Source organism: Notechis scutatus, chromosome 4 (genome assembly GCF_049901735.1).
Source record: "Notechis scutatus isolate UNSWTSFEM ecotype Mainland chromosome 4, rNotScu1.2, whole genome shotgun sequence".
NCBI classification, from domain to species: Eukaryota; Metazoa; Chordata; class Lepidosauria; order Squamata; family Elapidae; genus Notechis; species Notechis scutatus.
The window spans coordinates 133468473-133496129 of NC_142012.1; the positions used below are offsets into that span (position 1 = coordinate 133468473).

Consider the following 27657-nt stretch of genomic DNA (forward strand, 5'->3'; position numbering starts at 1 on the left):
CCGAATGCACCAATTATCACATTAAACAAGAGGAAAACCTTCTAAGCACCAATTCCACCCGCGCTTTTTACAATTTTGTAAACAACAAACTAAAAGACTCAAGGTCCATCCCTCCCTTGATAGGACCTGATGGTAAAGACTGCAATGACGACACCATTAAAGCCAACATCTTTAACACATTCTTGGCTCAGTATTTGTAAACAGCAATGGATCATGCCCAATATTTTCCTAGCCGTACCACAGATAACAACAATGATCTAATACATATCGATTTCACAGAAGACAATGTTGAAAAAGCAATACGCAACCTAAAACCATCTCTATCTATTGGACCGGATGGAATATGTGCCTACTTCTTAAGAAAGCTATCCACTGCCATAGCCAAACCTCTTAGCATAATCTTTGAAAAATCTTTCAGAACCAGCTCCTTGCCTAACCTATGGTCACAAGCCACAGTCATCCCCATCTTCAAAAAGGGAGACCCAAGCCTAGTTGAAAACTACAGGCCAATCTCCTTATGCTGCGTCACCTGTAAAGTCATAGAATCAATTATTAACCAATCCATCATCCTTCACTTAGAGACAAATAACCTACTCTCCAATAAACAATTTGGTTTCAGGAAAAAACTATCCTGTAATCTGCAACTCTTACACTGCAAAAACATATGGACGACACAACTCGACCAGGGCAAAACAATAGACGCAATCTACATAGACTTCTGTAAAGCCTTTGATTCAGTGGTACACGACAAACTACTCCTAAAAATAAAATCTTATGGTATCTCTGGACAACTGAATAACTGGATAGAAGCATTCCTGTCAAACAGACAACAAATGGTCAAAATCGGGAGCATCCTATCAAATCCAGTACCTGTCAATAGTGGTGTTCCCCAAGGCAGTGTTCTAGGACCAACTCTCTTCATACTCTACATAAACGACCTCTGTGATCATATTAAGAGCAATTGCGTTCTCTTCGCTGATGATGTAAAGCTGTTCAATACCACAGACAATACTGCTACCCTACAAAAGATCTTGACTATGTATCAGAATGGTCAAACAAATGGCAACTTCAAATCTCAACAAATAAATGCTCTGTCTTACATATTGGCAAAAAAAATCAGAAAATAAAATACAAGCTGAATAGTCAAGATCTTGTTGATGACCCATGCTCTGTAAAGGACCTTGGAATACTCACCTCTAATGATCTAAGTGCTAGAGCCCACTGCAACTACATAGCCAAAAAGGCATTAAGAGTTGTTAACCTAATCCTACGTAGCTTTTTCTCTGGTAATATCACACTACTAACCAGAGCATACAAAACATTTGCTAGACCAATACTCGAATACAGTTCATCAGTCTGGAACCCACACTACGTATCTGATATTAGCACAATTGAGAAAGTCCAGAAATATTTCACAAGAAGAGTTCTCCACTCCTCTACTCGCTGTAGAATACCTTATGCCACCAGACTTGAAATTCTAGAACTAGAAAACCTTGAATTACGCCGTCTTCGGTCTGACTTAAGCATGGTATACAAAATCATACATTGCAATGTCCTACCTGTCAATGAATACTTCAGCTTCAACCATAACAACACAAGAGCACACAATAGATACAAACTCAAAGTAAACCGCACCAAACTTGATTGCAGGAAATACGACTTCAGCAATAGAGTGGTCAATGTCTGGAATACTCTACCCGACTCTGTAGTTTCTTCCCCAAACCCCAAAAACTTTAACCTTAGACTGTCTACTATTGACCTCACCCCTTTCCTAAGAGGTCTGTAGGGGGCGTGCATAAGCGCACCAACGTGCCTACCGTCCCTGTCCTATTGTTTCTCTTATTCTTTTATTTTTCTTATATGTAACCATTTCATGTATTCACAACTATGTATACATTTATACTTATTATCTTGTAAACAATTGGCAAATCAAATAAATAAATAAATAAATAAATAAAGTGTTAACTAGAAATTAATTACAATTGGTTGACTGTTCTGGTTCAGCAATATGCATTGTCAAACTCTTCTTGAATGCCTGCAAAGAAATAATTAATGGAAATAAGATAATTTTTATATATGTAAAATCACCCTGAATCATTCCATTGTTGGATGAAGGTGACTTCATTGAATGTAACTTATTAGACTGCTGTCATATGGGTTAGGAGAGAGATGTTTTTCTATCTGCTGAGAGACAATGATTGGTTTCACTTACCTCACTTGCCTAAGGGATTAAGAGTTTACTAAGTGAATAAGTTTTGAAGCATAGCTTTGTGTCTTAGGCTTGAATTGTGCCATACTGCTTGAATCTGCAAATACGCTATTAATCTAAAAATTTATTTACTATATTCAGTAAACTCCATTAAAATTTACTAAATGTATAGGAAACAAAAAGTCAATATTGAAATAAGGTAATAAAAGTGTGATCAGAATGCTGGCAATCACTTGTGGATGAATTGAAAATTGAATACAAAAAATATAAAGAAGAAGAACAAGAAGGGAAAGACACTATGGCACTCTTTTTCAATTCTTAGAAATGGCGATTTGCACCTATGAGAAACTGACTGTGCAACAAGATGATTGGGATAAAGAAGAAGCCATCTTTGATGAACAAGTAATTTTATTTGGGGAAGAAAGGGAGAAAGAGGAAAAGAAAAAGGGGACTTTAAGATTTGAAAAACAACCAAAAAAGAGAAAAATAAGGTGAAAAGTGGATATGATGTTAGAAAACAACAGAAAGGGGGAAAGCAGAAGAAGAAAAGAGAGGTGGAGAGACAAGGGAGTAAAAAGGGCAGGGAGAAGAACAAGCAAGGGAGGAAGGAAGGGATGAGAAGCCTAAATGGTGGGGAGCAAGATGTAAAGAAACAAGATTCATTTAGAGATAATGGGTAAATTTAATTGAAAAAGGGATTCTGCAAAGGTACATAAGATTGTGTTGTTATATTTGTATTTAGAAATAATGTTAGAAAATTGGAAACAACATGTGATCAAAAAATGGGATAAAATATTTAGTGTAATTTAGTGAAATTTTTGTGAATAAAAGGAAGGCAATGAAATGAGAGAATTCAAGTAGGAGGAAATGGGAACATTTTAATGATACAATGATTTAAAATATAAGTGATGTGATGTGGGGGGGAAATAATTATGGAAAGTATAAGCGTTCCCATAAAAGTATGATAATCAATTGAAAAGTAATCTGTAAAATGTTTAAGATTTAAATGAATATTAATATTAATGATTAGATTTGAATTGGCATGGATAGTTGTTTCAATTATATTATATACTTTTTATAAAATATAATGTGTAATTTTAGAATGTACTAAACAGAATCCCAATGGAAGTTATTAAGTGTTATAAAATTAAGTGTTATAAAATATTAAGTGTTATAAAATTTAGGGGAAAGAGTTAAAGGCGTCACACTCCAATCAGTGTACAGGAGAAATTTTGTTTAAAGAGAAAAAACAAATAGATAGCTGGAAACAGAATGCTGGCGAGAAAACTCACTGCATTGTTAATGTCTACAAAACCTAGATAGAAAAGTGGATCAGGATAGAGATAAAAATGGCAATGCCTTAAAAACACACACAGTTAATTTTTCTGTGCAAAAATAACTATTTGAAATAATGTAATCAATGCCAGAAATGACAAATTATCCAATGATTCAAAATGCATATTGCACAAAGAAGCAGAAGAAACAGCAGATCATACAGTCAGCTCGTTCAGGAAGATTGCACAAACTGATTATAAACAATGACAGAACACAGTCACCATAATGATTCACTGAAACAGTTGTGAAAATTATCATGTGCCAATAATGAGAATAATTGTGAGAAAATGTATCGTTGAAGAAATAGTCAACATGAGCTGGCTAAAATATTGTGATATTTCTGAATACAGACTGATAAATTCTTGGTTCATAACACCTGAAATAACTGGAAAAGATCACAGAGTATCAAAATCTGAAAATCAAAATTGAAAGATTATGGCATAAACTAATTTTGGTAGTCCAGTGGTTATCAGGACATTGGGTGCCATATTTTAAAAAAATGGCACTTATAAAAGCATGCCCATTAACAAAATTCCTTCTTCATTTGCAAAGGCTACACTTCTTGGATCTGTAGATATACTATTGGAATATACTATTCCAATACGTTATGATCTCCTGGGTCCTTGGGAAGAACTCAGAAGTTATGAAGGCTAACAACAGCTAAAGAACTTGCATGTGTGGATTCACATTGTTCTGAACATAAAATAATAAAAATACCTAATGCAAGCTGAACATCTGGCTGACTCTGTGACCAGCCATAATAATGCCTAAGATATACCTTTAAGACAGGGCTATCAAACTCACGTCATCACGGTGGCGTCATGTGACATATTGGGACTTTTTCCCCCTTCGCTAAGCCGGGTGGGGGCATAGTCAGCATGTGACGCATCCAGCCCGCAGGCTCTGAGTTTGACAGCCCTGCTTTAAGATAATAAAACAACAATCAGTCCTTGAGAAATAGTCAGTGTGTGGACAAAAATTCCAGATCTAATCTAAACATCCGTGGTTCTCCAAATGTTTTGGGATTTCATCCCAGGCACCTATGCTGTTAGACCTATGTATTTTATTTATTTATTTATTTATTTATTTATTTATTTATTTATTTATTTATTTATTTATTTATTTAATTTGTCAATTGCTTACAAAATAATAGGTATAAGTATAAACATGAGTAAGAATACAGAAAATAAGTACGATTAAATGGGCACAATAGGATAGGGACGGGAGGCACGATGGTGCACTTATCCATGCCACTTACAGACCTCTTAGGAATGGGGTGAGGTCAATAGTGGATAGTTTGAGGTTAAAGGAGTGGGGATTTGAGGATGTAACTACAAAGTCAGGTAGTGCATTCCAGGCATTGACCACTCTGTTGCTGAAGTCGTACTTTCTGCAATCAAGTTTGGAGCAGTTAACATTGAGTTTGTATCTATTATGTGCTATTGTTGCAGTTGAAGCTGAAGTAGTGATTGACTGGTAGGACACTGTAGCAAATAATTTTGTGTACTTTGCTTAAGTCCAACTGTAGGTGATGTAGTTTAGGATTGTCCAAACCCAAAATTTCAAGTCTGGTGATATAGGGTATTCTGTTGCGAGCAGAGGAGTGTAGTACTCTTCTTGTGAAATACTTCTGGACTCACTCAATTGTATTAATGTCTGATATACAATGCGAATTCCAGACAGATGAGCTGTATTCAAGTATTGGTCTACCAAAGGTTTTGTATGCCCTAGTTAGCAATACAATATTTCCAGAGGAGAAGCTTCGCAAGATTAGATTTACAACTCTTAATGCCTTTTTGGCAATGCTGTTACAGTGAGCTCTGGCGCTTAGGTCATTAGATATGAGTACTCCTAGGTCCTTGACAGAGTGAGGATCATCAATGAGGTCATAACCGCCTAAGTTTGTACTTGGTGTGCTGATTTTTTTTACCAATGTGTAGGACAGAGCATTTGTTGATCGAGATTTGGAGTTGCCAATTGTTTGACCATTCAGACACATAATCAAGGTCACTTTGAAGAGCAGTAGCATCATTGGTGGTTTTGAATAGTTTTACATCATCTGCGAAGAGGATGCAGTTGCTTATAAGGTGATCGCAAAGGTCATTTATATAGAGTATAAAGAGTGTGGGTCCTAGAACTCTGCCTTGGGGGACACAGCTGTTAATTGGAGCAGGGTTTGATAAAGTGCTCCCTATTTTTACTATTGTTGCCTGTTTGACAAGAATGCAGTAATCCACTTACGAAGGCATCCAGAAATTCCATAAGAGTTCAATTTTAACAATAGTTTGTCATGTACCACTAAATCAAAGGCTTTGCTGAAGTCTATGTAAATTGTGTCTATTGCTTTACCCTGGTCAAGTAGGGTAGTCCATATGTTTTTGCAGTGTAGGAGTTGTAGGTTGCAGGACAACTTTTTTCCTGAAACCAAATTGTTTTTTGGGGAGTAGGTTGTTTGACTGTAAGTGGAGGGTGATGAATTGGTTAATGATTGATTCCATGACTTTGCACATGACACAACATAGTGAAATTGGTCTGTAGTTTTCAACCAGGCTGGGGTCACCTTTTTTGAAGATAGGGATGAACGTAGCTAAAGACCATAGGTTCAGTAAGAAGCTGGTTCTGAATGATATATCATATATAATGCTTAGAGGTACTGCTATAGCAGAGGAAAGCTTTTTTAAGAAGTATGCACATAATCCATTGGGGCCAATAGATAGGGATGGTTTTAGATTACATAAAGCCTTTTCTACATTTTCTCCTGTAAAGTCAATATGTAGTAGATCATTGCAGTTAGTTGTGGTACGACTAGGAAAAGTGGGGCATGAGCCATTGCTGTTTACAAAGACTGAACTGAAAAATGTGTTGAAGAGGTTGGCCTTAACAGCTTTGTCGCTGCAGTCTTTCCCATTTGGTCCCTTTAGAGGTGGGATGGTTCTTGATTCTTTAAGTTTGGTGTTTACAAAATTGTAGAAGGCGCGGGTAGATTTTTTACGTAGGGCTTTTTTCCTCTTTGCAGTAATAATTTGTGCATTCTGCCTTTATCTGTTGGCATAAGGTGTTGTATCTTTGCTTTCTTTTGTCATACCTTCTATTTTCAGGTCTTTGTATTTTGTTATCTTCTAAATATTTGATTGATGGTGTAAAGAATCATCATCATCATCATCATCATCATCATCATCATTTCAAAAGCTATAGCTCATGCAGAATGTGGGCAGAGATTAGCATGCCACAGTAAGCCTAAGTGACACTACTGCTCTGTAAACTCCAGTAGATAGCAATGTACTTCTGGATACAATTCAAGGTATTGATTACCATCTATAAGGCTCTTCATGGCATAGGACCTGACTGACTATTTCTGATTCTTTCTGCCTATCCATGAGAGCTAATGATGTTCAGAAAATTTTGGAAAACTTGGCTGTTATCCTAGGCTTTGGGATAGGGAAATGGCTGAGTCATTTTGTATGTTTTTTTTTCTCTTTTTGTATATTTTGTTCTTTATCTTACCTTTAAGTTTAATTTGTATTAGTTTTTACTGTTGTAATTAAAATTAATAAAATTGTATTTGGAAATAAAAGAGAATCATTCTTCCTAATTATATTTCAGAATCTTCAAAAGTGACAAGCATTCATTTATTTTTAAACACACATCCATTTCCACTTGAATGTCAAAGAAACGCTCACAGGAAGTTCTTTTAATTTATCTTTACAACTACAACCCTTTGAAAAATCTTGTGCAGTGAGATAATTGGTACAAATTCACCTGATATGCTTCATTGCTGATTGGAAATATGACCTTTTAATCATTCTCTTATTTTTCTCTATTGCCACTTGGGCAACCAAATTGTATTTCATTGTTCCTTTTGATACTGACTTGAAAGAGTTCATAGAACCTACTTTGTATAAACTGTTGTACCCTTTGATGATTATTCTATGTTGATGTGATTTTGGCTTGGTTATATATTTTGGAAATAATTTGCCTTTCAACATTTGTATTACAGAAGAATGTCATGTTAATACTTTTGCTATTGCTTTTAGATAACTTTCTTTATGTAGTAATTTTCCTTGCTTGGATTAATAACTTTTGCTGGCATGTTTCAAGTTTTGGAGATTGCTCATATGTCAGCCTGCTGAATCTGCCAAATATTGTTCATTTACTAATTAGTAAGAAGCTAGCATATGTGATCTCCATTACTTTTAGTCATTATAGTAATTTTGTGCTTTTGTTGGACCTGTCATTTTAAAGCCTCTCATTGACAACTCTAAATTTATTACATTAACATTGTGTCAGCATTTAATTAAGGTAATGATGGCAGTAAAGTGTGAAATTCATGATACATACCTGGCTACTGCCTCGTTACAAAAATCTAATAAAAAAAATAAAATGTAAGCGATTTTTTGCCAAGATATACCTAAGTATTGATTTTGTACTATGGTAGCAGCGCATATATTGGCTGGTTGAGTGTTTACCATCCTTAAACACAGTAAGAAGGATGTCAAGATATTTACATTTAATTAAAATCATATCAGTATTACCAAAGCTAAGTAGAGATGGCCAAGAAGTCTTGTCATATCATGCTTTATTTTACCTTAATTTAAATAATCATTAATAGTTTAGACCATTGTTTTCAGTGATATGATCTATGATGGTAGTTTAATGATAGCAGAAGATATTGTGGTGTGTGTGTGTGTATGTATATGTATATATGTATATGTATAACTATTCTAAAAATATGAGTTCCATGTATACTTGTAAAAGAAAAAACAGACATCCTGCTATGTCCGGAACTTAAAATTACATTTAATGTATTTACTAAGCTTTCATCAGCCTCATTAAGCTACCAATACAGAGATCTTTGCCTTTATATATCATTAATCAATTTAGCCCTTGCACGGGTAATAGACCCTCTCAACTGCCTCCCATCCATAATTAGCTCTGTTGTTTTTGCTTCCATCAAAGGTCAAAAGTCAAAGGAGGCTTATATCTTCTTGTTACTTTCTCCTGTGCCTGACCCAGCCTGGAATGCTTATCTCTAGGAGGTGATGTTAACATGCCAGCTATTGCAATTTGTTGCTTTGCTTGTGACCTTGTAGTTGGCCTGGCTCCTTCTTCATTATTCCTGTCTGCTATAACTTGAAGTCCACATGCCCAGGGAAGTGGGGTTGTTGCCCAATGGGACCCAATATGTGTGCGTGCATGAATGCATGCATGCATATGTATGTATGTATGTATGTATGTATGTATGTATGTATGTATGTATGTATGTATGTATATGCAGGTCTTGGCATGTTCCAGTCTTTTCCCGTGTAAGATTGAAAGTATCTTGGCAATGTTTCGATGAGGTCCCACTCGCCATCTTCAGGCTGGTGCTTTTGGCTTCGTGCTTGTGCGAGCAAAGCGTTATCAGAGCTGCCGTCTCTCTATAAATACTGGTGGGGAGGTTGGCTGTGTTGTTATTTCTTGATTGGTTGATGGAGTTGATGTTTGCAGATTGGCTAGCTTTTTCATAAGAACATGTGTGGCTGAGGTATTGGCTGTGTGTCTATCATCTACCTACCCAATATGATCAGGCTCACTACACCCTCCCTAAATTAGAATTGTTTCCTTACAGAGGCTATGTAAGTCAGCCTTCTCATTCACCGGCACCCTTTCCTTTGGTAAGCATTTGACCAAAAAATGTAATTTGATTTATCCATCCATTTTTATGGTCCCTTGGATGAAATCTCAAAATTTCTGGAGCACCACTTGAACACCATCAGCATTGACAAAATTATGATAATTGCAAAAGGCAGCTTCACTTGGAAGAAATTATAGATATAGGAAGTCTGCACACCACTGTTAAATGCCAGGTTTTAAGATGCAAAAAAAATAAAATAAAATCAGAACAAGATTATCCACTTCATTATTTTTTCCACATTTAATGCAGCATATAACTACAATTCAATTGAAAAAGCAAACTAAAATCTTTTAGAGGAAAAAAAATAACAATAAAAGTACTCTTTTTTATAGCGAATATAATACCAAATACTCTTCAAGGGTACCTTCAATAGTTTTTGTAACCATATAGTAGCAATACAGTTAAAAGTAAAATCTGCTAAATTCATTAAAAAATTTCTTTAAAAAACCATGTTTTGCAATGCAGCCTCAATATACACTGTGTGCACAATTATTAGGCAAGCTGTATTTTGGAAGATTAATTTTGTTATTGAACAACTATAGTGCTCTCGGTCAATCCAAAATGTTAATAAACTTCAAATCTGAGTATTTAAGAAAGTAAATGTGAGTTTATGGCTTTCTTAGGATAATATCTATGAGTGTGCAATTATTGGGCAGCTATTAGTGTGCAGAATTTTTATGCAACTAAATGAATAATGAAAATTTTCCCATCTCATTTATTTTCATCTGTTAAAATGAGAGAATAATAAACAAAACTCAGAATTTACAAATAAACATTTGTGACAGTTCAAAAAACAATAGTGACCATAACAGTCATAAGCTTTCCATTCATGGAATCTGTCAGTTTCTTGATCTGTTGATGATCAACTTTTTGTGCAGCAGCAACCAGTCTCCCAGACACTGTTCAGAGAGGTGTACCGTTTTCCTCCACCATAAATCTTCCATTTAAGAAGAGCCCACAAGTTCTCATTAGGGTTTAGGTCAGGCAAGAGGGGGGGCATGTCATTCTTTCATCTTTAAGGCCTTTACTGACTAGCTACACAGTGGAGTACTTCAATGCATGCAAGGAGCATTGTCCTGCATTAAATTCATGGTCTTCAGGAAAGATGCAGACTTTTTCCTGGACCACTGCTTGAAGAAAGTGTTTTCTAAAAACTGGTAGTAGGTTTGGGAGTTGATTTTGAGTCCATCTTCAACCTGAAAAGGTCCTCATCTTCAATAATACCAGCCCATACAGTACCCACTTCCACTTTGTTGGTGTATGAGTTGAAGTGGAGCTCTGTACCCATTACTGATCCAGCTATGGACCCATCCATCTGGTCCATCAAGGGCTCTCATCAGTCCATAAAACCTTTGAAAAATATGTCTTCAGATATTTCTTGGCCCAGTCTTCTTGTTTCAACGTTTGTGCCTTTTTTAGTGGTTGTAGGATTTTAGCCTTCTTCACCTTGCCCTCTGGGCACTGAACAATTTGTACTTCTGAGCACTCCACTTAGGTTGCAGTTCTGAAATATGACAGCACTGGAGGATAATGGGTCCCTGGTAGCTTCATATTTGATTCTTTATAAATCTTTGGCAGTTAAGGTGCATCTTTTTTTCTCAACACATTTCTTGCAACCCTGTTAACTATTTGCAACAAAATGTTTGATGAGTCTGTGATCATGCCCCAATATCTTAGCAATTTCAAGAGTGCTGTATCTCTCTGAAAGACCTTTTACAATTTTTGTCTTTTCAGAGTAAGTTAAATCTCTTTTTTAGCCCATGTTGCCTGAGAAATAGAAGCTGCCTAATAATTATGCATACCTTGATATAAGTGTTGATCTCCTTTGGCCACATCCTCCCTCATTACACACATACACATCACCTGATCTGTTTATATCCACTAAGCATTCAGGTTTATATAGTTTGGAGGTGGAAAATATGCATACAAAGGATGATATGGTCAAAATACTCACTTGCCTAATAATTATGCACACAGTGTAGCTTCATATTACATACATATTAACTTGAACAGTTACAAAGATGAAATGTTTTCATTTTTACACCATGAATGAACATATTATAGATTTATTTATTTCTGAAGTCAGAAGTTAATTTCATGATTTTCATTATTGAGGTTGGTTTAATTAAAAATGTATATATTTTATTGCCCTTTTCTAAATTATTGGAACAATTTATTATTTTAGAGTTTTTTACACCATTACATTTTTTTGGTTTGTGCTGTGCATAGAGTTTTAATTTTTATGTTCTCCATTCCATTAATTTCAAATTTAATATTAAAATATAATGATGATTCAATTTCAGCATTACAAGCATGAAAAGCCTGGGGAAAACTATGATATTAGAAAAAGAATGTTATTTTGAGACAGTTAAAAACATTTAGTCTTATTTCTGTATAATAAAAATTCACTGTATTTAAGAATGTTGCCTAACATTAACATTAAGCTGTCCGCTGTTATTTTGTGTTATAAAGAAATCCTAATATTTAATTCACTTCAAGTATTTGCCAGATATCTTGACTTCATCATCATTAATGCATGGATAAATGGATGTCTCTACTGTTTGTGTATCTGTCTATATACAAATGATAAAGCAAGTGTAGTAATAGTAGCTAAGGTACTAACTAGGATAAAGGTGCTAATTCTTCAAAATTTCCTGTCACAACTGTTATTTTATAACTTGTATCCTGGTGCCAAAGCACCCTGAGGTATTCTCACTTCTTTGGGAAAGTTTGGGGTGGAGGGCCATGTGAGTTTTTTCACTTTGTAAGCCAGCGGAAGATGGTCATGGGAATGTATCCTTATCTGTTTCTCAGAGCAGCTGGTACAATAACATCTTCACACCTGTGGATTGGTTGAATCCACATCTGGCTAAAGGGGGGGGTTTCTAATGCTTTAAATCTAATTGTTTTGCCTAAGAGTACTCAATATATATTTAAAGGATATTGCTGAAGACAATTTAATTGAAATTCTGTGGCATTAAAGGTACAATATTTTTTTATATTGTGGATCTTCAATTTAATGCAATTATTCTGTTCTGTAATTGATGAGGTTACACTCATTGTATGCACAGTGATAATGCAGTTTTTAATAAAATGCTGGAAATATTTATAAAGTAAACAACTCCCCTTATTTTAGTTCCATAAAACTCTTTTTATTTTAGAAACTGCCAAGTTTTAATTTCTAAGAATGTTGTATTGCTAGAAACTGGGCTGTGTGGTCGATATAGTAATAAAAACAAAACTCAAAACCCATGATTTTTATTGATGTATTGTACATCTACAGGGTAACTTCATTATTGCAAAGCACACTGAGACTTATTTTCACAAATTCAGTCCATTGTGCCATTGTTACTTTCCTAGAAGCATCACGGAGAAATATAAGAACTCAGCAGTGTTAAAATGAAGTTGTTGCTAGAAAAAAATGATAAAATATTACCTTTTCTGTATGTTTAAGGTTGCCCTCATGTTCCAAAATTTCTGTGATAGCTAGACAAGTTTGAGGAAATCTCAAGTAATTATCTGACATTCTTAAACCTTTTCTATTGCCTACCCACTGTTTGGGTGACTGACTTAGGAAAATCTCTCATGTATTCATTACTGTCACAAATCCTGTTCTGCTTAAGAATTGGCATACTAACAATATATTTATATATGTGTTCATTCATTCATTCAGTCAATGTGTGGACAACTCAACTCCTGAAAAAAGCAGTTGTTCAACATTAATTTTTGGCACAATCATAATCATTCATTCATAATTAAACTTTGAACAAAAGAAAGCAAGGAAACAAGATATGAAATAATTGGTAAAATAAATATCAGTACCTAAATCAGATCTCAAATGTAACTTTCTGGTTGACCACTTCAAAATTAGATCCATATACTCACAGTAATTGCTATTAAACAAAATCTGGCAACCCTTCTGCTTATTTCTGTAGGCAGATTTCCTGGCAGGAAAAAGCAGATTTTCCTCATCTGTTTGGTCCAGATGATTAACAAGAGTATTGTTAAATAGAGATTAGATTAAACATGGAACATCACAACAAAACATGAAAAACTGATTCCTTTAATCTTTATGAGCAAGGGCAGAAATGTAAAGGCATATGAATATACTTCCGTATTGAATTATAAATGGCAAAATAATAAATTTAGCCATTGGAAATGTTATTTTGAGTGGAGCAAAATGTTGAGAAAATAATTGGTTTGGCTAAAAGGATTTCTGCAGAGACCACTTTTACGGGGGGGAAACTCCGCCTTTCTATAAATTGGAATTAAGAATATGATGCTTTATTTCTGAAATTGCTTTATCATACTCTGGTTGGAACAAGAATTAGGGAAGTCTTAGATCCCTCGGTGCTAGTTAGCTTTAATCAGCATTTTAGCTAGCTGTTTCTCATGAGAACTTTATACATAGAAGACCAGATTTTAAGCACAAGAGAACACTTGACAAACCTTTAGATCATAGAGCATCACTCTGATAAATTGAGCTCTTGCATTCTTATACACAGATAGCTTCATATTCCTTGAGCAAAAATCTCATCACCTTAGTCTTAAAACAGTTTGATAGTGGCTAAAACATTACCTTGCTGATACTAATATAGCATTGTAATCTTATGAACAGTGATAACTTACTTTTTTTCCTTTAATTAAACAGAACAAAAACAAAAGAGCAACACACATACACACACTCACACACATACAGCTGCATAGAGTAGTGGTTATAGTACATCCTTTGATGTCAGGGATTGGGATTCAAATTCCAGCTAGTACCTACCTTACTAGTAGGGGTCCTTGGGAAACCAACTCCTTTTACTGCCTACAACAAAATATAGAGTGACATGAATTAGGAAAATCATACTGGCTTTGATGTTGCCCACATTAACAAGATCCATATAAGATGTTGAGGGACCAGGGCAGTCTGATAAGTGGGTTACTAGTATAAGCCATATATGGATGAAAGAAGAGAACCTGTAACTGATGGAATTCTACTACAACAGCAGACCTAATGAGACAGCATATATGAACCATATGAAGGAACTATGGATGAAGAGAAGACCTCCTATGCTTCAACATAGCGAAGAGGAAGCTGCTATCACAACTTGAGATAAACCAACTACACATTATATCCAATACTCAGAAAAGAGCTTGAAGAAAAACTAGATGTGCAGCCAACTACCTTCCAGTAAAGATAGGTGACTAGAAGGAAACAGCTAACATTTGTTGTTTCAAATGGTTATGTTTTATAATCTAGTCATAATTAATGAAGCCTTTAGTAATCCCACTGACCTTTGTTTTGACATTAATAAAACCCAATTTTTTTCTGTAAAATGCTGCTAACATTTGCAGCCTTCTCCTTAGAACTATCTGACTAAAGGATAGCATATTTTTTTCATTGGCTGTCATGCCCCTGTTGGAATCTGATTCTGAGGGGGAGGTCGAGCAGCTGACAGGGAGTGGGAGTGTGGCTCCAGTGGCTGGGGAAGAAACTGGGGAAGGGCACAGTCCGGCTGAGCATTCAGAGGAAGATCCAGGGCTATCTGGGCATGCAGGGAGGAACGGAGAAGGGAACAACATGGTTTATGTGGCTTATGGGGGAGTAAAGGGCCCTGATCCACTTCATTAGCTGCAGCTGGGAAAACTTTAAAAAGGCAATCTGCACACAGCAAAGTTACAAAGTGTGCATTATTTTTTGTTTGTCAAAGCTTATCTGGGTTCTGGCATCCTCCCAACTGTGCAGTGTTTTGTTATCTTTTGGAAGTCTGTATTTCCTTATCCTGCCCTGTCTTGTTAGTTGCTGCAGCATGGTTTGTGTTGGTTTTTATTTATAATCTATATTTACTTTGGGTTTGGATTGAAGTTCTTCCCTTTAAAGACTGTTCTCGGGAGATTTTTTTCTCTCCAGCTGATGATAACTGGATATTGGGGGCCAAGTTGGAGGTAGTAAAGGGATTTTACTTTTCTGACTTTGTTGCTTTTGTGCCACGCCTCGGGTCATCACATTGGCATATAGAAGAATAGATGTAGGCAGGTTTTACTAGCATTGAGGATAAAACATTTTTTAAAGATAATTTATTTACTGAGATGATGAAGAAAGATAATGTTGTGGCCCGCCGGCAGCTAGCAGAGCTGGCACCCGAATTGGACAGTGAGGAGGTTGGGAGGAACATGGGCCAGTCCTGGAAGCTAAGGAAGGCTCAGACAAGGGCACTGAGTTGGAGGCAGAGATGGGGCCAGGGCAGTCTGCCAGTTGTCAGCTGCCTTCGGAGTCAGACAACAGTGGGGAGTAGCTGGATCCGATTCCCAGCCTGCGGAAGGGCAGAGCTGCCAAAAGAAAAGAACAATTATGAACTAAGGGTCAACGTGGGATAAAGCCACAGATGGACAGTGAATGGCCCTTCCCATAGGGAGTAAAAGAGGTGCAAAAGGGGAGGGGGCTTTTTGCAGGAAACAATTTGTTTGTTGCAGCAAAGATCTGTCTGTGCATCTCAGAGACTCTGTGCGGAGTCCTTCCTTGTCAGTGCTGCTTTTGAAAATATTTACTTGGCAGCTCTCCAAGCTAGATACGATCTGTGTTTGCCAGGCCTTTGGCTGAATGTGAATGCAAAAAAATCACCTTTGTTTAATAAAAGGGGTTTTGCTAGAACACAGAGCCTGCTTAGTGCTTTTGGGGGAAGCCTAGGTCATAACAGTTAAAGAAAAACAAATATACTTTCTGTATGTCTTTCTGTCTTTTTAAATGAGTATTTCAGATTTTCTGAAGATGCCACATTGAACCTGCATAATGGTATTTTCATATAACATAATGTTTAATCACACTAATTGGCAATCTGAATTAGATGGTACCATTTTGCCTATATCCCTTTCTTCGGATCAATACAAGACTATGTATTGATCAAATATTGACAGCCCAGATTTAAAGATAGCTTACTTTAGCCAGCATATTACCTTGATCAATAAGTTAACAAAATTTTCATATATAAACTGGGAAAATTTCTTGAAGCATGGACAATAAATTGCAAACGAGTGATCAGGTGGCTAAATTGCTTTTTAAACATAGGAATGTTATAAATACCAAAATATTTCAAACAATGGGTTATAAACTGCTAATAATATCCATATATTTTTTCTGGATCTTTTCACTTCTTCTTTTTTTGTTGTTGTTATTTCTTATAGGTGAAATCTGTGCTTTTAAAATCCACGGACAAGAAATGCCCTTTGAAGCTGTAGTCCTAAACAAGACATCTGGAGAAGGTCAGCTTCGAGCAAAAAGTCCAATTGACTGTGAATTGCAGAAGGAGTACACATTTATCATTCAGGCATATGACTGTGGCACAGAGCCTAGTGGAACAAACTGGAAAAAGTCTCACAAGTGAGTGACAACCAGGACTATGGGTGTTGGGATATACACTTACAATTCAGGCGGAATAGATCTTTCTAATATTCATAAATGTTGCTAAAGAAGAAATTAAAACAAAATTCTTTTTCATAAGACATTGTTAATTTTTTTCTTGCTCTCTGATCAAGTAAAACTGGCTTCTTTAATAATCATTTAGCTAGAAAAGCAATTATTTCAATAGACTCATGTCTGCAATTGTAATAGCTATATACTCTCTTAGTAAATGATCAGTTGCTTTTTGAAATTTAAAAAAGTTATCACTTTGTTTACATGTCCCAGATTATTTTGATTTCATTTTTGTGTTTGTAATTTGTAATATAGATAATAATATAAACTTATTTTCTACTATTAATACTTGATTCTTAGTCATTTATAATCATATTCTAAATGAAAAAAGGATAAATGTTTCTTGATTTGTGAACATTTAAAGTGTTGGTTATATTCAATATACATGGCAATTTCAGAATAATATTGTAAGAATTGCAATATTAACATCCACATAAAAGCAAATAAAATAATAGAGAAGTGCAGTAAGAAGTGAAGTTAATCCAAACATTAGTTTAAATGAGTAGTTCATTAAAATACATATTTTAATTCTACTAACTATTGGCAGGTTTTCAAACTTAGATATTTTCTACCCGTTTTTTGTATAGAGATTGTATTATTTTTAACAATTGTTTATAAAATTTAAGCATAAAATGAAACTCTCCATACTACAGTGGATTTAGAAAATAAGTAGAAATTGAGAATAATAGTCTTTCTTTTTAGAGCTGTGGTCCATATCCAAGTAAAAGATGCTAATGAATTTGCACCTGCTTTTAAAGAAGCATCTTATAAAGCTACAGTGACAGAAGGAAAGATCTACGACAGTGTGTTACAGGTAGAAGCCATGGATGAAGATTGTTCTCCTCAATACAGTCAAATATGCAATTATGAAATTGTCACAACTGATGTTCCATTTGCTATTGACAGGAATGGTGAGTCCTTGACATTTGACAAATGCATTTTTTGGACTATATCCTGAGACAGATCTTTCTAGAAAGCATTTATTTTTCTATAAAAGTTGGTATTAGGGTAGCTTCTAAATTTTCAATTTTATCTTGAAAAAAAATGGCTTCAGTTGATTTACCATATTTGTCAACCAATTGCAGTTCACTTAAGACAACCCTGCATAGAATCAGTACAACATTCTTCAGATTCTACTATTCATTCTGAGTATCTATAGAGTGTTTGTTTAGTATTCAGAACTATTTTCTTGTTTTAAAATCACCTTGAAGTTTCAATAAGAATATCTTCTTAGAGAAAATTAACTTCTAAGCAAGGCAGAACCACTCTTTTCAGGCACCAGAATCAATTTAATAAAATAGTAAAAAATATTTTTGCAAAAGGTTTACAAGGTTTTCATAGTGTCTAAGTACATTTCTCAAAAATATTTAAGTATTATATTATTAATAATTTATTAAAAATGCCAATATGTTATAGGATTTCAATCATTTTAGATCTTTTTAAGATAAAAAGTAGAACCTCAACTATGAGGTATTCAGTTTACAGATACTTCATTCCCAACGTTGCTGATTTTAGTTAACTGAATTCATTTGTTATTTTTTTCAGTGAGTTTAAAGAGACAAATGTACAATAATTGTTTTTTTTTTTTAAATCCAGATGTCTTTTCACTAGGTTATATGTCAACCTTACTTTTTTCATTAATGTATGATTGGATACATTCTGTGTTTAAATTATTATACCTTGAGTAGACAAATTTATTAGTTTCTTTTATAACATATATTCATGTAAAATTATTTCCAGGCTGCTGGAATATTGAAGATTTTTATTTCCGAAATTCCATCAGTGGCTTACCAAAATTATAAATTGAAAATGAGCGCAGAGTCTTTTTTTTTTCTCTGTCTTTATGTTGTACTGCTTTAGCAGATGTCAACATTCCAAGTAACAACCTCCAGAGCAAAAGACTCCCAAGAATATCATCTTCCCAAAGATCCATTTTATTAGAGATGTCATATTGGCACATATGGTAAAACCCAAACCTGAATGTTCCAGGTTTTCCCTAGCTCAAAGAAAACCCAAAATACAATCCCCTACACCCAATAGTTCATCACACGATCCAATCATTACTTCATTCCAACTGGCCACTATCCCCAGTCACTCCCATCCACGTGCAGAGTAACATGTCCTTGACTTTCTGAGAAAGGAATGTTGTTGTTACAAATCTTCCACCGGTCCTTGAAATCCCCTTCCTGAATTCCCAGGCACTGAATGTGGCAGCTCAGAAGCCTCAAAGAAAAATGGCTTCCAAGCTAACAGTAGAAGCAATTCCCCATTTGACACTGACCTCTACCTCTATCTGAACTGCTTTTTCAAAGTGCATAGATAAGAGTCAGAGGATAATGGGAAAAAGTTAGGACTGATGAAATTCAGATGGCAGTTAGAGAATATTTATTCAATGACATTAAAATAATGTCACAGTAATGATACAGTTATATAAAAATATCTTGATGTCATACACAGGTGGGTAACCTGCCCTTTACATGTGATGTATAATGTAGTTGTAATCATTTGTCACACTAGGTGCTCTACAGTTACTCATATTGGCCTTGTTCACATTTCAATATCTTGATTGAAAGACTGTATATTTCTATGAAAGAAGATATTCAATATAATTTAAATTATGTAATAAATATCTATTAGCCTAGTTCTTTGTTGAAAGTGTTGTAAAACACAGCCTCATATAGCATACAGTAACTTCTGGAACACTTAAGGAGCTGTAGTTTTTAATTTTCAAGCTTGCTTTTTTGAGCAATGCAAATATTTTATCCTTGTTATCGCTTGCTCAGAATTAATTCTGCTCTCTCTCTCTCTCTCTCTCTCTCTCTCTCTCTCTGTGTGTGTGTGTGTGTGTGTGTATGTGTGTGTGTGTGTGTGTATAATTTTTCTGGAATATAAATGCTCATATTATGAAGGAATTTTATGAAGGAATTTAACAGAATAGCAGGGAAGAGAAAGGAAAAAAACAACTCACCTTCTACCTTTAGAGACCAAGCATCAAGATGAGTTTAACAACAGTCAAATCTGTGGATTAGTGTTCAAGTCAAATAGTTCCTAAAGAACAAAAAACTTCCTAGAGAATACACAATTTATAATTTTCAGACTCTTGAACATTGTGCTTGGGTTCAGTGCAAGAACTTTCTGGATTTTAGGAAACACACCACAAGTTTCCTTAAAACCTTATGAGTGAAACCTTACAGCTGTTACGGAGCCAGATCAATGTGTAAATTAAACCTTCTGAGATATGATAGCATCAGCCTTCTGCCAAATTGATAATTCTCTTAATGGTGTTGGAAATGATTGACAACATTTTGTGGATAAAGGAAGAGACCCAGTGCCTGGATGATTAATTTATATCATTTCTTGTTAAGGTTTTCTAAAGGGTAGAAGGACTTTGGCTATGGACAATTCGGTCTTTATAAATGTGCTAAAGCTAGGGTGGTCATAATCTATATTGGATTCAATGACACTGTGAAGCATACATGGGCAATTGTAGAAGTCCAAGATAGGCATCTAGTAGAGATTGAAATCCAGAAACATTGCCATGTTAGTATTCTCAGAAATGCTAACTGCCAATTAGTCAGGTACAGTTCATGAATGCTGATGTGTAGATGAGACAGTGTTGTTAGGAGAGATGGATTTAAATTATTGGGCATTGGGAATTTGGAGGACACATCAAACCCATTGAGACAAATGGGTCTTGAACTAAAATTCTGGTACATAACATCTGAAAGGGGTAAAACTGGTTTTAAACATATTCTTAAAGTAAACCAATTGTTATGTTTGGTTTAACTTAAAAAATATAAAGTAATGTACAGTAGATTGGTGCAAAAAACCTTGATCACACAAACACCGACCAAATTTGCTGTACAGGAGACAAAGAACAATATATTATTTCAACATCCTCTGAGCCATATTTCACATTTATACTGTAGTCAGGTCTAGGATTGGCTCTAAGCATGTCCCAATTGAAGCTGCACTAATAATTTACAGAAGAACTGTAATCTGGGCAAGCTCCACATATCTCGATTTCTGGTTTATAATGGTTGCATAATAAGACTTCTTTTGCAAGCAGTATCCATTCTTGAGCAAGTCAGACTTGACATCAGTACCCATGCTTTGGTTACATCCCAACTTATTAATACAATGTGTTTACTCTTGAGAAGTATCTAGCGACTTCAGGTGAAGCAAAAGATGGAAACTAAGCTGCTAGCCAATAACCAATGGACATAGTACAATATTGTTTCATGATATTTTAATTGTTTATTCTTTTTTTGCTTGAATGCCTCAAGACATTATAGCAGGATATAAAATATTAATATATCATATATCACATCATATATCACTTCATATCATATATCATATCAAAATATAACTCTATAGAGCTAGACCAATATTTCTGTATGGAACAGTCTTTTGCTGCAATTGCTTAGCTTTGATTACTGTAATTTTATTTGTGAGCAATAAGATCATGAATACAGAATACTGTCCAACATTTAAAAGAAAATAATAGTTCTTTATAGTTTGCATTTCCCACACTTATATTTGAACTCCATGAAGCTAAAGATCTCATTGGAAATATTTATTTCCTTTCTTTGTATTTTGTGGCTTTGGTGATCTTTCATGAATGATTAAAAGGTGTTTTAGAAACCAATCTTCTAAAGCACGTATGTTAACAGTTGCAACTTTTTATTTAACTTTAGGGGATATTAAGATTTATGTTATCATCAGGAGTTTATTCATTAAAAGCAGTGTGTTACATGGGACTGTGGTTATAATGTAGGCCAACTGTACAGAGAATTCTTTTAATGGTTAGAATGACTGCCAGACCTTGGAGGGTGAAGTAAGTTGTTAGCTATTTAGCTGTCACTAGAACGAGCTAGTTTCTTATATTGTTCTCTTGGAGGCTGTTTTCAAGCTGGCTGGAGTCAGTGCAAAGTTGATGGAATGAAATTTTGAATGAAACCTTATAAACCAAGTCTGAAATTAAATATATATCTAGGGATTGCTTACCGAGAGTGGATGGAATATATCATTATTATGGACTGTGATCATCATTTATATATGAAGATAGGAAAATACCTTTAAAACTTAATTGTTCAATTGAAGAAGCTAGTACTGAAATCAGAGAACTGGGATTTCAAATATAAACAAGTCTGGATCTTTTTCTCCCCTTCAATTAAGAACTATTTTCAATCAATTGATGTTGTAGTTCCAAAACAGAAAAATATTTAAAAAGTGAACTTAAAGCCTGTAAAAATTTTTGTGTATTTATGTAAACAGATTATGTTTTCTATCTATCTATCTATCTATCTATCTATCTATCTATCTACTTTTATTTATGTAATTTCTATAGCTTTCTTAGTCACTGCCTCTGGGTGACCTACAATTTAAAAGAAATATTAAAATTAAAAATGCTAAAACATTTTAAAGCAGTAAAACCATTAAAACATCCAGATTAAATATACATAGGAGTAAGATACTTGACCAGCTAGCAATACAGCCAGGAAATGGGATCCTTAACATACTCAGCACCTCAAGCATGGGAATATAGCTTGGTTTTGAGGGCTTTATGAAAGGCTAAGCAGGATAGGGGCATTCTAATCTCCATATACTAGATTGTTGGCATTGCAACAATTTTATTAGAATTGCCTAAAAGTTTTAATTTTTTTTGCCATGGACTTATTCAAGCAGTCTCTGGGAATCAAACTGACCTGAAGACAGATGAAATGATAGATTGCAAGTAATTAGTTAAAAGGTTGCTGTCTTAAAAGGAAAGCAGAGTTAAATCTAAGGAAAATGACAAAAAGGATGATTAAGAAGAAATTCAGTTAATCAAATTGGAATTTTAATAATGGAAAGGAAAAGGAAATAACCAGTATAGTAAAAAGGAAGGAAAGGATATCTGGAATCAAAATTAGAGATTGATACATTAAGACTCAGATATATGCATATGGGACTTTGTTAGCCAAAGTAGGGAAGTTTTAGAGAGCTTAATTAAGAAAACAAAATTAGAAGGTAAATATATATAGAGAGAGATATTTTTTTTAAAAAAGAAAGAATGTCAATCAGTGTGCTTAGTGAACGACTCACAGTTGAGGGTGAAGGAGTATGGAAAGCAAATTGTTTTCATGAAATCTGTAATAAATGAAAATGGACAATATGGTAGAGTAGTAAAGAAAACAAAGATTCATTATAGGAAGGAAGGAAATAATTTGTGCAAGTTCATGAAGGCTTAGGGCATTTAATGACATTGAAGACAGAATATTAAAGGAATGGTCTTTCACAATAAAAAGCTGTGAAAACAGAACTATGAGAAACAGTGAGAGATAGATACCTTCAAATCATTGCTTGATTTACTATCATGTGAACTATAAGAACCAATTTGGGCAAAGTAAAAGCTGAAAGTTTTCCGTTTAGCTGAAAGTTGAAATTCAGTTTTCTGATGATGGATATGAGAAAAAAAATCCTTTGCAATATTAAGTAAACTAAGTGAAGTACAGGTCAAATTTACCATAAATATTGACAAAAGCCTTTAGCAAGCAAAATAAATCTTGCCACTAATGTTTAAGTGAGGAAAACAGAGAGGCAACAACAAGAAAAAAGTAAACCTCCAGATTGCCATTGTTGTTGATAATTAGTATAATCTTTGGGCATTTCCAATACATTCAATACAAGAGTACCGGTGGGGCAGTGGTTAGCATGCACTATACTGAAAGCAAACTCTGGCATTCAATCCTGACTGGTCTTGAGATTAACTCATCCTTCCATTCTTCCAAGATCAGTAAAATGAGGACCCAGATTGTTGGGAACAATATGCTAATTCTGTAACCGCTCAGAGAGTGCTGTAAAGCACTGTGGGCAGTATATAAGCCTAAATGCTATTACTATTGCTATTGTTAGAGGGAATCTTAAAATGATAAATTCTCCCAGACACCAGGCAATTATGGAAAAATAGAATTATTGATATTATGATTAATTTAAATTTGCTAAAGGTGCTATGTGTCATGTGTCAGCTTGGAAACCATTTTTCTTTGAGGTTTCTGGGCTGCCACGTTCAGTGCCAGGAAAGATGGAGTCTTTTTCTTTAGAGACTGTTACTTGGAACACTTGACATCCTGTTGATTCATCAAAGAGAGATTGTATCTATACATATCCTTTCCTATCTAGAGCAGGGGTGTCAAACTTACGGCCTGTGGAACAGATGCATCACACTCTGGCCACCCCCATCCCAAGTTTAGCAAAGGGAAAATAGGTCACAATACATCACATGATGACATGACGCCACGAGTTTGACACTCCCGGTCTAGAGATGTGACTTTAATGCAGAGGGTAGTACACATTTTCATCACGTGCTGCATTCATTATCTTTCTGTTTCAAAATATTCTTGTCATATGTTGTTATTTTCTCTGTATCTGATGAGCCTAATCTGGAGAATCAGGTCCCACTCTGTATAAGTTGATAGTTTGATTGTAATGTTCTGAAGAACCTTGAGAAAAAGGAAAAAAAATACAATCTAAGAAAAGTTCCCATGAAGTTCAGTCTTTCTTCTAGCTTTTTGTCCCTATTTCCTTTTATATAGAAGTTCTTTTGTATACTACTGGCAATTATTATAGGTTTCATTATGGTAAATTGCACTAGTAAGTTGGCAATGAAACAATAGCTTTTTATTGTTCTGTGTTACACCTACAGGGAATATCAGAAATACTGAAAAGCTCAGTTATGACAAAGAGCATCAGTATGAAATAATGGTAACAGCTTTTGACTGTGGGCAGAAACGTGCAACTGAAGATGTCCTAGTACGTGTTGAAGTTAAGCCTGTGTGTAAACCTGGATGGCAAGGTAATAATTGTGTATCATTATTAAATGTGTTAATTTAATTATACATTTTGTACTGAGAATAAAGAAGAATTAAAGAATATAGAAATTAACAAAAGCTTAAACATAATTTAGTTTTTAGCTTTAAAAAATAGTGTATACAATTTATTTGCTCAGTGTTGATTATAATCTATATTCTTTAAAAACTATAAAGTTGCCTAAATTAAGAAATGCTTGAATCCTTGTCTATGGCTTCATTACTAGTTTTCATTCAACATCTACAGTAATTTACTAATTAGAAGTTGGTTTTCTTCATGTCTCAGTCCTATCAAAAGATGTATTTTGAAAGTGGGGAATAAGTCAGATAATACTATATTGGCAATACTGTAGTGGTCCTTGTAGTCTCAGTGTATCAATCTACCATTCTGACACAATTAGCCCATTGCTGCTGCAGGAAAGTTGGGCACAATTGGAATTCAATTGTTGAAGCAACAATTCAGTGCAATTGAGCAAAGAAATATACCTCAAACACCTAGATCTATTAGCACTACTATTTTAAATATACAAAGTCTATACAATTTTAAGGCTAGTAAATAAGAACAGTAGGAAGTGTCATTAAAAGTTTACATGAAGTAAAAGCTTCCTGTCAGTTAAAGTTTTCTGATTATTTCTGGACATATGCAACCATCTCAATAATATGATCATGGTTTGCCAATTTTTTTCTGATTTTTAAAAAATGTCCATCTAGGCCACATGTCACATTGACATCATGTGACTTTTGCAACATTTTTCCCCTTCACAGAGCATGGCCTGCATGTTATGTATCCTATGGGCTGTCAGTTTGACACCCCTGATCTAGCCTATTGTCATAGAATTTCCTTATAATTCTCCCAACCCAGTTTGGCTCTTTGGTTTCAATCACAGTCAGTTAAGATTGCTGTTTTCTGTAAATACATAATCATAACTAACTGATCAGCTGCAGTATAATCAAACACCTGCCATCAGCAGTGAAAGTGATCACCAGTGGTGTTAATAAAACCAATAATCACAATGTCTAACATTGTCACTACTGCTGTTTTAGCCTCATCAGTAGTATCATGGCTAAAGCAATTTAAACAGAATTTTGGTGACTATTTTTCACTTATTTCTGATTTTCATAAATGAGCAGTTGGTAGGTTCAGAGTAGTAATAAGGCCAATACAATGGACTGATACTAGCCCAAATAATTATAATAATAATAAAGCCTTAAAAATAGGTGTGTTTCACCAGGGATTTGGAGCAGAATCTCTGTGTTCTACCAAGCAAAAGAGTCAAAATTCTAACTGTTCCATTGCAGTCGCACTGGCATCCATGCCAAGCTCCAGTAATTTGAAAATATACCCAAAGAGTAATCCCATTATTATGTAGAATTAGGGCCAAACTTGAAAGTTATGAGTTGGTAAATTGCAACAGAGCCTTATGTTTTAATTCAACCATGGGATAAGATTTATATTTAGGTTCAAAATACAGATAATAAATTGTTTTATCATGTAAATTTATCTTTTTAAAAAGAAAGAATAATTAGGCATGTTTTATGTTTTGTATATAGCATGCAATAACAACCAGAGGCTTATTTTTAGCATTTCTCTTTGTGACTGATTAAGTATCAAGATTGACCTATTAAATGATCCATTGAGATCAATGCAAAAGTAATATAAAAGTAACTCAGGTAACATATCTAGGTCACATTCCTTTCCAATGTTCCCAGGTGATTAAACAGATTTTTTTATAGAGAGAAAGAAGTGTATCATCTTGAACAGAAATACAAATATGGTGTATTTCTTTTTCCAAATTTCCATTTGTGAATTAATGTGTAAGATTTTTCTGGATAGCATTTGCTGATGATATATAATATAAGAATACATATACTTATATTACATGTACGTCTTAAGGCTACAGAAGTCAAAAGTGCTTTTCCTTGAGAGTGAGATCATTTTTTTTTCAAAGTGAACTTTCAATTTTCATTGAGAGTGAATACAGTTTGGGGTTTGTTTCGTTGAGGGCTGCATCAGGGCTGTGATTGACCTTGGGGGATTAAGCAGGCATGGCCAACTAGATTGCTGCGGTCAGCTTGACTCCCCAAACTGCTGGCATGTTTCTTCTTTGCACTGGGTAGACTGAGCTGAAGGCATGCTGGCCTGATCTTTCCTCTTCGCACTGGGTAGACCAGGCCGAAGCTACGATGGCCTAATCCAGGGGTGTCCAACCTTGGCAACTTTAAGACTTGTGGACTTCAACTCCCAGAATTCCTCAGCCAGCTTTGCTGGCTGTGCAGCTTTGCTGGCTGAGGAATTCTGGGAGTTGAAGTCCACAAGTCTTAAAGTTGCCAAGGTTGGACACCCCTGGCCTAATCTTTCCTATTCACTTTGGGTAGACCAGGACAGCCACAAAGGCCTTGAGTTTGATACCACTTGAAAATAAAATTGTCAGTAGATTGGTTGGAGTATCTGCAGGACTTTTTTTTTTTCTTCTTTATTCTCGAAAACAGTGCTCTTCACTGGAGTATTCTTTAACAGTTTCAACCGTTTCTTATCTAGAACAGGTTTTATAATCTCACCTTTGTCATTTTTTCTAACCACAAGTGCCAGAAATATGAGCAGGGTTTCCTATCATGTTGAGGTGGGAAATCTTATAGTATAAATGCTGAAAGAAATCTTAACAAGATTTTAAAAATAAAAAATGTTAAATTTACTCACAAAAATGATAGTATTGTGGAATATTAATTCTATGCCCAGTGAGCAAAGAAAGATAAAGTTCATTTAGTAGCATTATCTGTCTCATTGGAACAGATATTAGCATGTGATGGCTTCCTAATTACTGATCTTTTAAGAGGTTAGCTGATCTCTGTCCTAGAACAGTGTTGGTGAACCTTTTTAGGACCGAGTTCCAAAACAGGAGCGCGTGCATGCACGCTAGAGTGCCAGAAACTGGAAGAACAGTTCCCCAGCATGCCTGCACTGCCAGCCACCTGGTCCTCCATTTTATGGTGCGCATGTGTGTGCAAAGACCAGCTGGCTGGCATCCAGAAGAGCAATGGACGACAGCTGTCGTGCCAGAAGAGATGGCTCTGTGTTCCACTTTTGGCACGTGTGCCATAGGTTTGCCATCACGATCCTAGAATATCCTGA

The 27657-nt window shown here is 35.0% G+C and overlaps 1 protein-coding gene across 1 annotated transcript in view; it reads left to right on the forward strand.

Moving 5' to 3' along the window:
- Positions 1-27657, forward strand: part of CLSTN2 (calsyntenin 2) — a 267779-nt gene that overhangs the window by 149693 nt on the left and 90429 nt on the right. The window contains exons 3-5 of the mRNA XM_087965006.1: positions 16389-16584; positions 17380-17588; positions 24365-24514. Coding sequence (XP_087821132.1) covers positions 16389-16584; positions 17380-17588; positions 24365-24514 — 555 coding nt within the window. The remainder of the gene's footprint in view (positions 1-16388; positions 16585-17379; positions 17589-24364; positions 24515-27657) is intronic.